General features: G+C 39.7%; 1 protein-coding gene across 1 annotated transcript in view; it reads right to left on the reverse strand.

The window, feature by feature from the left end:
* LOC110402371 (cytosolic carboxypeptidase 6-like) overlaps positions 1-13,917 on the reverse strand; it is an 865,976-nt gene that overhangs the window by 72,980 nt on the left and 779,079 nt on the right. Inside the window, exon 12 of the mRNA XM_021404385.1 lies at positions 9,390-9,552. Coding sequence (XP_021260060.1) covers positions 9,390-9,552 — 163 coding nt within the window. The remainder of the gene's footprint in view (positions 1-9,389; positions 9,553-13,917) is intronic.

Consider the following 13,917-nt stretch of genomic DNA (forward strand, 5'->3'; position numbering starts at 1 on the left):
TTGGTCTTTTGTGGCATCAGATGACAGCTTCTGGTTTAATAAAAGTTGCTTAGTTTTAGAAAAAGAAATAACTGGTCTGACAGAACCATACATGCAACCTGACTGTGGGAGTATGTAATCCAGGAGCTGATTTGCTGAGAAGGGGTGATGCACACTAATCATAATGACAGAAAATATGGCATTTGGGATGTTGCTTTAATACAGCAATTTTCAAAAGCCATGTATTCCCTCAGCGGTAGTTGATTCCTGGGCTCCCTTTGCCAGGCCGCCAAAAATCCAGCATATGATCAACAGAAATTAAATTCTCTTAACAGGCTTTGAATCCCTCTCAAGTTTAGGAAATGGGAAAGTACAGCAGAACGCACACAAACAATTAAGCACATGAGGAACTGGACACATAATCTGAACCTGAAAGCCATCTCTCTTATGTTGGTGCTTGTATACTTATCCCAAGCACAAGCAATAATCACATTGTACAGCAAATACAAACCCTGCTGTTGGAGTCACTGGAGTTGATTCTCCATTGCTTAGCAACTCATATGGTTGTGGATGCATGGAGAGAAAGTGTTAAGATGATATACCAACTCCAGAAACGAAAGAATGGTTTTGATCTAATAATGTTCTTCCACTCACGGGGTACAGGATAAATACTCAGAGAACAACTAGGTCAGCTAGGAGGCTTCAAACATGAAAAAATGAGGACTGAGCACCATGGGGAAAGCAGATGGCATCAATGCCACTTTGGGTGTAACAATTAGAAATCACAATAATAGTGCTTGCAGGTGGCAGGCTTAAAACAAACAAGACAGTGCTAAGCTGTGGAAATCCCTGGCAAGGAGTGCTGTGGATACTAAACATTTATACAGGTTCATCAGAGACATCCATTGAGTGTTACTACAGATAATAATCAATATCTCTAGCTCTGGTATTCCAAACCACTAATTGCTCAAAACAATTCTCAAAGGAAGAATATTCAGGGTAAGTATTATTATTTACTTATTCTATTATTATATTCTCAGGCATCTGCTTTTGGACTCTGTCAGAGACAAGACATGGCAGAGGACTGACTTTGATCTGCGCTGATTCTGGGATGTTCTGTTAAGAGATGAGACACAGGACAATCAGCTCATCCTGCTCTTACAGAAACACAAAGGTGACTTTCCTGAACACTGCTTCAAAGCTGCAGATTATCTTCCCTTTCTGACTGAGGCACGTTCAGACCTTCTTGATCTGAACCCTGGACAAAGTGTCACTTCTTGGTTACAAGAAAAGCTGTTGGCTTGGGGTGAGCACATAGTGGCCATGGCTTGAATGGGTATTCATTTCACCCTTGGACTGTAGCTGCCAGGTTTTTCACCCCTTTCAACAGTGGCTTGATGGAGAAGGGGCATCTGCTTCTCAGGATACCACGAGATATCCTTTGTTAAGGTTTTCAGAGATATCAGGGATAAAAATCTGTAGAGAAAAGGAAAGTGAAGTGAGGTCTCTCCTCATTAATGACAGGCAAGGAAAGCAACAAGATGTGGGATCTGTTTCCTTGACTTTCATGCCTACTGTCTTCCTCTGGTTTCTAACAATAGAGATGCAGCTGTCCCTACTAGGGAGATTAATTTTGGTCTCTGTACTCTTTCAGGCAGCTATTTGTCATGAAACTTGTAGGAATGTAATATCTCTGAGACCTTCATCACTGTCAAATTCGGTTGCAATTGGTCAAGCAACTGAGACAGACAGATACACATACAGCTAGACACTAATTTCTTTGCTGAGTTCTCAGAAAAATATCTCTGATTCCCTTTCAGGAAATTGGTATGAGGAACTAAAGAAGTAGTAGTAAAAAATAGCTTCTTCTCCTGCCCTAGAATTCCCTTTAATCACAAAAAAAGCCCTGCTGAGCCTCTAGGTGGAAAAAATATAAAAGAAAGAAGCAATAGTTTTGCTGAAAGAAAGCACACAGTGGGTAAGAAGCAGAAATTGGGTGTGTCTGAACAATGAAAGACCCCTTGCGAAAAATCAGATGAAAGGACAAGAAGTCATGGAGGCACTGTTGCAAGGGGTAGGGGTAATGACCTAAAGCCACAAACAAGATGGACTAGCACAGAGCAAGAGACCCAGCCAGAAGTGAGGAGACGGAAAAGATCACAAACATGGAGACACACAGCCACAACTATGGGCTGGCAGAAAAGCACATAGGCCTATCAGAGAGACATAGCAATTTTTCTGTTTATTGCTTTTTGAAAAACTCCTCATTTGGAATGGCTTTTTGTCCTTCCCATTGACATTTGGGAAAGCTCCAAAGCACATCACCGTTTGAAGCCCTCTCCCAAGCTCAATCTTCAACCCACAGATGTTACTCTTTAGTCATATTAACCACTCCCATCAGACATTTCCAACAAATTGTTAATATCTCTTAAGCCCTGCTCTCCATTGCCTTTCAGATTAGCCTTGCCCTTTCCTTTGCACTTAAGTTTAGCAAGTGTTACTAATAGGAATTTAACATTTACCAAAGAATTATTTTAACTACGTGCCTAATAGCATTTGTGTAGCGTTCTGAGTACCCAAGAGCCTCGCCATCAGTTCCATATGCTTAGTTTTGTCAAAGTTGCTTATAAGACAATGGAAAAATACAAGTTTACAGAAAAGCCAGTCCAGAAGAGAAACGTTCAAGACCTTGAGCCAGTTCCAAAGGGATAGCAGTGCCTAGAGGGAGCTTTCCCTTTGTTTGTATTAGCCACAACTCTGCAATCCCTCATGTAAATCAACCTCCTAACCACTCAGTGAAAGCATCACTTGTGCCTGGATGAAGTTATTTTCTCCTATGTGTAAAAGAAATAGTAGTGGAAAAATGTAGCAATATTTATTACTAACAGGCAAATGATTTTTTATACCACCAAGAAAAACATTTTGAATTAGAGTTTTGTGCTTACAGCCCACTAGTTTAGCTGGCCTTATTGCAACCACAAGTCATTGATAGCTTGGATGGAAAGCACTGGGGAGGATTTCAATCAGTAAAGCCTCAGTGGCAGTCTGGCACGAGTTAGCATGCAGTCTCTCAAGAGAAACCCCAAAGGCTGAATTGGATATAAGATCATTTTCGGAGTTGGGCTTCTTCATCTTGGCTGGCTTAGACGTATCAGTCTTCTCATGTCACTGGATACAGCCCTACCTGGGCCAAAGAGCACATTCTCTGCCAGCACAGAATAGAACACAGCTGACAGAAAGTAGGGACACGATTTGCACGTGTGCTTCTGTAAGATGCTTCTGCTCCTGATGTCCACAAGGTCCCTATTCCCAACTAGGTTTATAAATACTGACAGCTCTCAAGTCTGACCTGCTTGCCTTCCTTCCTGCCAGAAATCCACGTGAATGCTTACTGCACAGAGAATATGCAGAGCACCTGGACATGGGGAGAAATGGACCAAGTATGTAAGACCACTCTGAATGCAGCTGTTAATTGCAAGATGGTTTCCCATTCACATGCATAGTATTTGATGCCTGACTCCCAGCTGAAAAGTAACAGGAATCATATGGTTAAATACTCAGGAAAAGCTTTGAAGGTACCTTCCAAGACTGATATTCTGTACTTCTGAAAAAAATATATCTTTCTTTAAAAGAAAAAAAAAAAAACCCTCACCTTTATAATAACACTTTGCACTTTTATAGCATCTTTCATCTAAGGCTATCAAAGCACGTCGGGACACACATGCTAAGAAATCCACTGCAAAAATTACAGGTATTCCTAACTCGACTGTAGTCACTTGCCTTAATTTCCATTTCTTTACTGATACTCCCAGATGGTGTCTGCATAGATTGATACAGTCAATGCTACAGGCAACGAGATAAACAAATCTACATTCAAACAAACACTTCCTCACCCCCTCCAACTCCTCTTCTTAAAGTATTTCTCTACAGCACTGTCCACTGTATTGAAGTCTATGGAGGAAAGAGGTGCGTATATGGCAACACCATACAATGCTTTTCAATTTGGTTACACTGCACTTCATTAAACAGACTTTCACCTTTTGTTAATTTCCTTTGAGCAGGTTCCCCTGTACATACCTGATATGAACAAACACACAGATTCCTTCTGGGTACGAGCCAACAGCTGCAACCCTGAAAAATATCAGCTTCTTATATCATTAACTGAGTTTCCATGGTGCCCTGGGGCAGAGATATTGATGCTTGACAGCATTATCACTATAAAGTAACTTTACAACTCTATAATTTAACTCTATGCTTCCAGTAATATTAAGAGCATTTGAAATTGTGGCTGTAAACCTTGACACTCTTTCACACAGACTGGGGATTTGAAAGAGGATTTTGTTTTCTTTCCTCAAAGACAGCTGAAAACATTGGTACTGAGAAAGAATCAAATACTGATGATGTGCAAGGAGGTCACTCTTAGGGAAATCTCTGCAGAATCAAGAATGATTAATTTTTTTTTTTTTTTTTTTGCACCACACAGAAAGGAGCCTGTTTTCCAGGAGCTTAACAGAGGAAGGATAAAGAAGACGACCTCTGGAGGCCTTTTTCTGAGTATACGCCTGACTTAGAAATCATCTTGGCAACAAGTTCTAACTCAAGTTCAAACGTAAGCCACGCTGGGTAACCTCTGAGGATCTCCCTCGGCTTTATCAGCATAGCCTTGCATATCTCATTGACTTTTGCTAGTAATGTTGACTTTACGGGGTGGGAATGAACCTGCAAGGGCTATAATCTGGCATGTGAGTATCTTCTAAGGATACCACTAACACAGCTGTGAGGATCAAGGCAGGCAGCTGCTAAAAAAGAAATGTAAAAAAAAGCTATAAATTCCAAATACATTGCCCTAGAGGACTAGCAGATACATGAAGCTCTAAAGGTTATAGATGCTTTTACTATAGTTGTTGTTTGTATACGGATTTCTTGTCCCCTGGACAGGCACTCACTGAGATCCAAGTACTCTATAAGAAGAATCTGCATAGGAGCAAATGACTCTTTCCTCCAGAGGATTTAACTTCTCAAGTCCCCAGTGGTCAAGCAGCAGGCTGACAGTCTGAAGAATAAGAGTAACGCCAGCTGGGTCCCAGCTGTCCCAGTGATTTGATTACCAAATCAAGATTTGATTACCTGTTATACACCTGAAGAGATTCCAACCAATCCAAGCTGTCTTTCTGCATGTACTGACAAGTGTGCACACAAGATGTAGCCACCAAGACATCTTTTATGTCCATAAACGTAAGAGTTCAGCAGTGCAACTGTACCCTGTTTAATGAATATAAAGCTTCCAGTTCAATTTATACAGTGAAATGGCAAAAACAAGTCACATCTTTACAAGTCAGTTCAGCTACAGTGTTATAGTATCAATCTCATTTCTCAGCTGTTTGTAATGTGATAAGACTTATCTTGGGATAATATCAGTAATGTCTGTTTCTTCTGTGTTCTTCAAATGTGACTTCCAAAGCGTAGTTTCATTTTGTTTCTCTTTAGACAAAAGAAGCATCATTAAATTCCTTCTATATATTGAGGACGCTACATCAAAGAGGTAAACCGATGTACTTAGAAAAGCCATACAAAGCAGAATTATTCCATCAGACCCCCGGTACAGGGTTTCAGTCTCCTGCTCCACTCATAAGTGATGTCAACAAGTAAATCTATATGAATCGATGATTAAAGGCCTGTCTTTGGGTGGGGCTTATCCTACTCAGGGAAAGCTTACCATAAAGATTAAAACACACAGTGAAGCCAAGGACACAGTGACAACTGTGGCACCCACCCATCTTGATTATCCTCCCTACAGCTAGCAGGCTACAGTCACATCAGTTCTTGCCTTGTCTCCATCATTTCTATCTGCTACTTCTTGGCAAGGCTCTGGAGGAGTGAAACCTTTTATGCTCTCTTATGGGATGCCTGCTGTGCAGCAGGGATCCAGTTCAAACACTCTGACAAAATGAACCCAATAGATGTGAAAACTGTTGATGCGAGGCTCCTTTACTGGCCACTCTTAGGTCAGGCTGTGACAGCTGCTGATCAGTGGCTATTGAGGAAAGCAATTCTGGGTGTGCTATCAGCAGCGCTCAGAGTCCTGCAGCTGCGAATTCATCCTTCCTCCCTCTCTTTTATCCTTTGCTCCCTGCCCAGCTATGAGGCTGTTGTGTACCTAAGACAGCTCAGCAGCTGAGCTGCTGGTGGTGAATGCTATGGAACAGTTTACATGCCTTGCGTCATAAGCCCAGTAAATACCTAGTAAAACATGGTATTTAATGGAAGCATATCAGCTCATGTTAAAGCTTCTTTACCTTTGTGCTGAGCAAACTGTTGCTATGCTGCCTTTTTAATCAGTTACCACCAAATGTGTGTGTGTGTGAGAAGGGTTTTAAACATTTCTCTGTCCACTTACTTCCATGCAACAAACTGACAAGCTTACAATCCTCTTATTATGCCTTCGAAACACAGTCCATTCACTGTTATCTACAGCATGTTATCACAGGATATTCTGCAGAGCCAGGCTTACAGAACATATCCCTAATGTTTCCTGTAAAGCAGGTACATATCAGTTAGGCACAGACCCACCAGGCACATACGAACCTCTGAAAGAATGTATAACAGGATGTTCAGGAAGTTACACCTGATGCAATATTCTCATAGTGCAAAGCACAAGAGGCACTCCAGCAATAAATATCACTGATATAATGCTAATTGAGGCCTGAGACATTCATGTAACCACATCAGCTCTTTTTATTTTAGAAGAGAACAGAAATTCAACACTCCACAGAATGCTGTTATCCCACCGCAGAGATCCCAAGACATAAAGCCTCTGCATAGACTGATGGAAGGTCCTTCACTCCCAGATTTCATTTAAAGTGAATTCTGCTCTTTGTTTTTATAGAACAAACCAGATGTAATCCCTTAAATGCTGAATCTTTGAGGTACAATTCACACAACATCAGAATTCAAATAACACTATTGCGTTGAATGTTTGTCTCCCATTTTCTTGTATGTAAGGTGTTTATCCATTTATTTCAATAATTACTGTGCTTCAGTCATGCAAGTCTGAACAAAATGCATAGTCTTATCCATTGTAGAAACATATCTAATACAGGCTCATGTAGAGGTTGTGGCATAGCTCCTAACCCCTTAGGAACATGAAAAGTTTTTAAAAAAATCATACACTTTTACAATGTCATGAAAGAGGGGTGGTACTTTGATCTTATTTGCCTTGAATGCTGTAAAGGAAAGAGGCTGACAGGTAGAATTACATGCCACCAGCGCAAACAGAAGACTATTCACAGTTTATTCAGTTTTCTCACCTGTCAGATGGGTTTATTTCTACCAGGCAACTCTAGGAAAACATTAGGCTAAATAAATATTTTTGTAGATTCTCAATGAGCCAGTATAGCTCACTTCTGAATATGGAGTATGTAGTCTGTATTCAAGACTGTGGGTTGCATGAATTCTGTGGGTTCCCTAACATGGAAGTTGAGTCTCAGCCTATAATTCTGAGGAAATTTGAGCAATTCCAGCCATCCTGATCCAGTTTTTATTAAAACAAAACAAAACAAAACAAAACAAAACCAACAAAACAAGACAACAACAACAGCAAAAAAAACCCTAAAAACCAATAACATCACTATGGGATGTTCCTGTAAGAAAATTAAAAAAAAAAAGTCCTAAGAAATACATCTTCAAAGGCAGATTTCCTGAATACTTTCCCTACCAATTCACAGTATTTGGGCCCACTATATTTTCTTCATTTATTTGCTTGACTTGCTGTCTGCCTGTAGCTAGATAGTTAAAAGAAGCATGCCTGTCCTTGGAGGCCAATGCGAGTTGACTGGCTGTGCCTTTGGTTCAGGTCCATTAAAAATCTGAGCATTAATTAATCACTGACTTGCAAATAGCTTGGAAGAGTTGTTCAGGCTAAATGGGAAGGTTCTGCAATTGTTTTACTCTTGGTTACAGTCACTTCTGTGAGATGAAAACTTCTCCCTTGCCAGGATACGAGGTGCATAAATCCAACCACTCCTGTGGTAGAATGGACCCGCCCAGAGTCTGCCTCAAGCAGCTCCATTTCTTTCTCAAACTAGGAAGCTGCACACTTGACGAAGAGCTGTCATAAGTAGCCCTCCTGAATCCCACTGAAAAGGAAAAAGGGAATAATAAAACCTACCAGGGCAAAATGACAGCAAAGCATATGACATGGGCAGACAGCCTTCTGGAATCCTTCTGGAAAAAGAAACTAAGCCAGCATGACCTGCAAGTCATCAAGAAGAATATACTCAAGGGAATCATGATCTCATTTGTATAGGGACTCTTCCCACTCCTTGCTGCAAAAGCTATTCTTGATAAATAAGATGAGAAATAAGCAGTTGTCAGTACAAAGGGTGCTAAGTGAGGAGGAAAATTAAAAGCGAAAATAAGGCACATCTTAGAAGGCCAAACTACCAACATAAGGAAATAAATACCCAAACCAACATGAAAATTTAGTCCTCAGTGGCAAGACGCAGGCATACTAGTTAGAATTTCTAGAAAAAAAGGACTTTGTATTCCAAATGCTTTAAACTTCTAAGTAACGTTAATATATTCACTCTTCTCCCCCAGATTTTACCTTCCATGGAAAAGCTAAACCAAAAAATAATCATGCAAATGATTCAGAATTATTTTCCATAAGCTACCAAGATAGAATGACAAAGCAAAACAAGACATCCAGGCTTAAAGTACGGGCAGTGGCTATTTGATTAAGTACAATGACGAAAAGAAAAAGATAAAAAAAAGGTCATAAGACCAGAATTCTACAAACTGTTGGATACACTGAGATAGCCAGATGGATATGTGCCTTTTAAGCAGTGAGACATTGCACCTACAAGTCCTCAGAAATGTGGACAACTTTGTCAGCTTTATTTGCAGAGCTCGCTTTCCATTTCTTTGTCAACCAGTATTAAAGATCTGGCCCTGAGGCAGCTGCAAAACCTAATGAACCCTTTAGAGCCTTTTGGCTGCAGTTCAAAGACAGAGAAGTTATTTTAACTCAGTACCAAAGATGCACTTTCAACTTGCTATTAAAACAATAATACAAACGCAGGTATAATGAGAGAATAAGGAGAGAAATGAAGAAAGAAATAGAAGATTGTGGAAGGGAATGGATCAGAGGCTCTCCAGGACTAGTTTCCATAATAAGTGTGTGAGACAATCTCCTACAAGAGGGAAATGGTTTATTTGATCTAATATGCCTTTCTCTTCTTGAATTTCCACAGTATGGAGGATCAATATGAGGGAAATTAAAGCATCAGGAGCAGACTCACATTTCCACTTGTGTGTTCCTATCTCAGCAAACTCTTATTGAGATAGAAGTATTTACCTTAAGTGCTCAGTTCAGGTGCTCTGCAAGAGGAGGCAGGATTTCAAAAGGATACATGCTTCTTCTGTGTAAGGGACAGCAGCAGTAGTTCCACTCACGATGTAGCTGTAGAATGAGACTTCCAGGGTGTAGCAGTAGGACGTATCATTTAACAGCCCACCAAGAAAACGCCGGCCTGTCCCTGCTTTCACAGCATCTCGGTTGAAGGACGTACTGGACTGCCAGAGAAAGAACACAGAGACATGAAGAGAGTTCACGAGTGGAGCAAGGGAAGGGTTGGGAAGCAGTCTGTTAAAATAGAAAACAGTGAAATTCACGTTGCCAAATCTCAATTACCTTATTTGAGACTGCAGTATTTTTCAGTGGTGGCCTGGAGAGACCATTAATGGAAATACGATTCTGGCACACAGACTATAAAAAATGCCTTGCAAACTTTCACAAAATTAATCTCAGTTCACAAGTGAGATTAGCTTTTCTTCCCCCCTTATGGATAACACTTAGAGAAAGCCTGTTGCAAGTATGAGATGAAAAGGAACACTTTAGACCCTACATTTTAAAAGTTAAGCCGGATCATTATTTGGATATTGGGTTTCTTCTTTCTGCTGCATTCTCCTATATCACAACCATCCTCACCAGCCTGGACTCTTTAAGCAAAATAGAAATACAGTGGTATTTACATTTTAGTGAAACTTTCTCACTTAGGACATTTGACTGGTTCTTAAATTAGGTCACACCAATTTCCACTTCACTAACTTAAGTGTTAACTGGGTGTTGCTCCCCAGGTGGAAAAATATACTGCACTGTTGTACAGCACTAGTAGCACAGTGTTAAAGACAGTACTTAGTGCTATTACTGAAGAAATGACTTTAAGAACCATGCAGCTTTATTACTATTTGTTTGAGGGGTGAGGGGGAGGATTCCAAGTATTTCCATAAATGAGTTTTAGTTCTCCTTTGAAGGCATGACAGTACATTGTTGTACTATGGGACATGGTTTAGTGGGAAAATATTGGTGGTAGGTGGACGGTTGGGTTGGATGATCTTAGAGGTCTTCTCCAACCTTGGTGATTCCATGATTCTATCTGGATACTAAAGGGGAGCTCACCGTCAGGTTAATCAAAGTCTCAGGGCCTGTTCCTACCAACTAGACAGAAAAATGGAATTTGATTTCATTTTGGTTACCAAACCCTACTAATCATTAGAGTGAGTCAGTTTGGGTTTAGCATAACCTAACAATCACTGAGGGCAAGAAAAACAAACAACCAAACAAAAAACCCTAAACTTCATAGATCCGACTAGGTTTGGTTGCATAAAAAACCTTTATATCTCCTGCTTTAAGACTCTTAAGTTGCCAGAGAAAAGAGAAACATAAAGGACCCTCAGCATATAGTTTACAGTTCAGTCATTGTTCCCATGCTGAATTATCTGAGTTACCCAGAATTCTCCGACTGAACCTTAAGACTTGCGTCTTTTCTTACTAACATAATGTTACGTATGTATCAAAACCAGGGAAAATAAGGCTCTTTATCTTGTCTATAAAAAAAAATAAACAAGAGATGCAATCATTCAAAATGCTAAAATCCTACAGACCAGCAGAATCACGCTAATATTGAAATGAGCAACAATTCTTGATGAATAGTGTATACCAAAAGGTATGAAGAATGGAAATACCTGTAGGCTTATTAGCATTCTGAATGTTTTGAAGTCTCTCATGTTATAAAAAGGAAGGCTTTCCAGGTTAATTAGAATAAGATGGAATTGGGTTTCTTATTAGCATTAGATGCAGGACTTTCTAAGCATGATATCGTCTTAGAGGTAACATAATATTGTGGTAAAAGGTACACTGAATTTATTCTGCTATATATGTATCCTATTTTTATCCTTCAAATTGCATGGCAGAATCTTTGAGGATGGTCTGAATACCTGTGGGACAGAGAGGTAAGGTACTCTTAAGGATTGACGGGAAAATCATTGTTAATTTGTTGTATGGAATAAAATAGTTGAGGAAGTCTGGAAGGGGAAAAGTTTTCTGACCTCCTGCAAAAGAAGCCTGCAAATGACTACTGAGACCTCAAAACTGGGGGAAGCTGTATCTTAAGTTAAGATCAGAAATGGAAAGGAAGATGATAATACTCTGCAGATTTCCTTGCAATGCAAGCATATTGATTTCAGTGAATAGAGCTTCATGTTCAAATGAATGTCTGTGGTGGCACATTTAATGTATGAAAGCATCAGCTGGTGAATTTGGGTGTATGGAGCCAGCTGAAAATAAGAAGATAACGTGTCAGAACACAGTTACTGTGGTTTGTAAGAGCAAGCATCACTCACAAGAAAAATGAGCTAAGCCTATTGCTGTGCTCAGCACAAGTAAAACAACAGAAATGTTGGAGAAGTGATTCAGGGCAGGCAGTAGGACAAAAGCGCTCCTGTCCTTAGGAAGCTCGGGTACTTACTGTCACTGAGTATCTATGACAATAGTATGTTTACAAACAAATTGGCCAAGTATCTGCCAAGTATAATTCATCTTTCTTTGGGATCCAGTTTGGACTTGAGGTCCTTTTTCAGCTGTAATTCCCATAATTTCAATCAAACTAGATAAAGGTTACTAGCTGAATTTCTCAGAGATGATTCTTGATATAAATCTTACATAATATTTTCATCACAGTTCTTGGCACAGTAAAGGAGGACCATGCCAACAAAATTTGCTGATGACACACTGTGGAATGAATCATCATTATGGAGGAGGCTCTGAATATCATACAAAAAAGCAGTGGGATGATTTTAAGGACTAGAGTGATAGTAGTCAGATGAAACTCAGCTGCACAAGTGCCAGGTCATGTACTCAGGGTCTAATAAAAAACAATCTCTGCTATAAGCTGAAACTTCATCAGCTGGAAATAGATGAAGAAAGAGTCTGATGTATTACTTCACTGAAGTGATTTTTGCTTTCTGGCAGAAAATAGCTCACAAGTTGGATCTAGTTATTGGCAAAATTATACTTGCCATATTTCAGAAGTGAAGTGTAAGTGGTTTAAGTAATTTGAAGAAGGATTTTTAGACAGCCAAAAAGAGAAAACAAAATTTGGATCTTTCCAGAGTTTGGATTTTTTACAATGCTATTTGGTGTTGTAATTTTCTCTTTTCTTTTTAAAGAAAAGTTCCAGTTTCACCTGTGCAAAATTATTTCAAATAGTGGCAATGGCATGAATGAAATAATCTGTTCATTTCTTTGCCAGGTAGTGGTGCAGTTCCCAGGGGAAAAAAAATCTTGAGTAAAAAGGAAGATCTCTGATTTGACTGTAGCAGGTTGAGATAGAGAAATATAAAGTAACCCTTCCAAGTATGAACACATGAGGGTTTTGAAATAGCGGTTTGGGCTTGGATATAGAACAATGTTACAAGCAAGAATGTGATTTGATGTTTTAGAAGAAAATAAGAAAATTCCAAATTCAAGAAAATTCAAGTAATGGCAATGTCAGGCTGCAGGTACTTGCTTGAGTTCAATCTGTTACTCACTGTCTCAACTCAAGATAAATGGAATGGAAAAATATATAAGCATTGATTCCTCACCAGAACTGATCTTGGCAACTGATAATACTGAAACAAAGAGGATAAAATGCATGTATTATTATTGCAAGGAAATAGCCTTTTGCATATACATTTATTTAATCAAACTTTACTCTGGGGAAGAAGGGGCGACGAGATGGGGAAAGAATGTAGGTACTGATGTCTGAAAATGAGTCTATTGTTTCTCTATGGGAGAATCTGTTGCTCTAAAACTCTTGGAAAGCTGAACTGAAGTCATCATTAAGCAAATGCACTGAGCAGGCACAGCAGGAGAACAGCTAAACAAATATTTATTTCTCTGAGGCTGAATCACATGGGAGTGTCAACAACAGCAGCAGCAAAAAGTACAAAATCAGAGGAGGCAGAGTTGGGGAAGAAAAACACCAAATACTTTGAAGTTCTTAAATAGAGATATTTGTACAAAATCAACAGTAATTCATTATTAAAACACATAGATACATTAAAGCTCACAGAAGGACTCTGCCTCCTAGCTTGTGTGAGAAAATTCAGTGCACAAATTAGCTATCTTCAGGATTAGGAGGTGCCAAGTAACGATAGTTCAGTGCTAAAGGAGTGGAGGAGGAAGGATGAAGGATTCCCCCACATTCTGGTGACAAGAAACACACCAGAAAATGACACCTGGATCTTACAAAATTGGGAACCTTGAGGTGTACTGAACCACTCTCTGCATCTCAGGCATTTGTGGCAGATTTCCCAGGCCTCCCTCGCAGATCTCATCCCTCTTCCCCATGCTCTGCTGAACCCTTTCTGTATGATCGGTTTTCCCACTGGGAATGACAACGATCATCCAGGCAGCACAAAGAAATTCATAAACCAATTGGACAATTGTGGCAAAAAGATGCATGGGAAGGAAACACAGAAAAAATCCACATGCAAATTCCTTACTGGAGTAGTCTTCATGGAAAAAACAACAACAACACCACCACATTCTTGACCCTTGGTCAGACTTCAGTGTGCTAGAATCACTGTCTCCAGGGCAGTCTTGTCTCTTGGCTG

The sequence above is a fragment of the Numida meleagris genome, chromosome 7 (assembly GCF_002078875.1).
Source record: "Numida meleagris isolate 19003 breed g44 Domestic line chromosome 7, NumMel1.0, whole genome shotgun sequence".
Taxonomy (NCBI): domain Eukaryota; kingdom Metazoa; phylum Chordata; class Aves; order Galliformes; family Numididae; genus Numida; species Numida meleagris.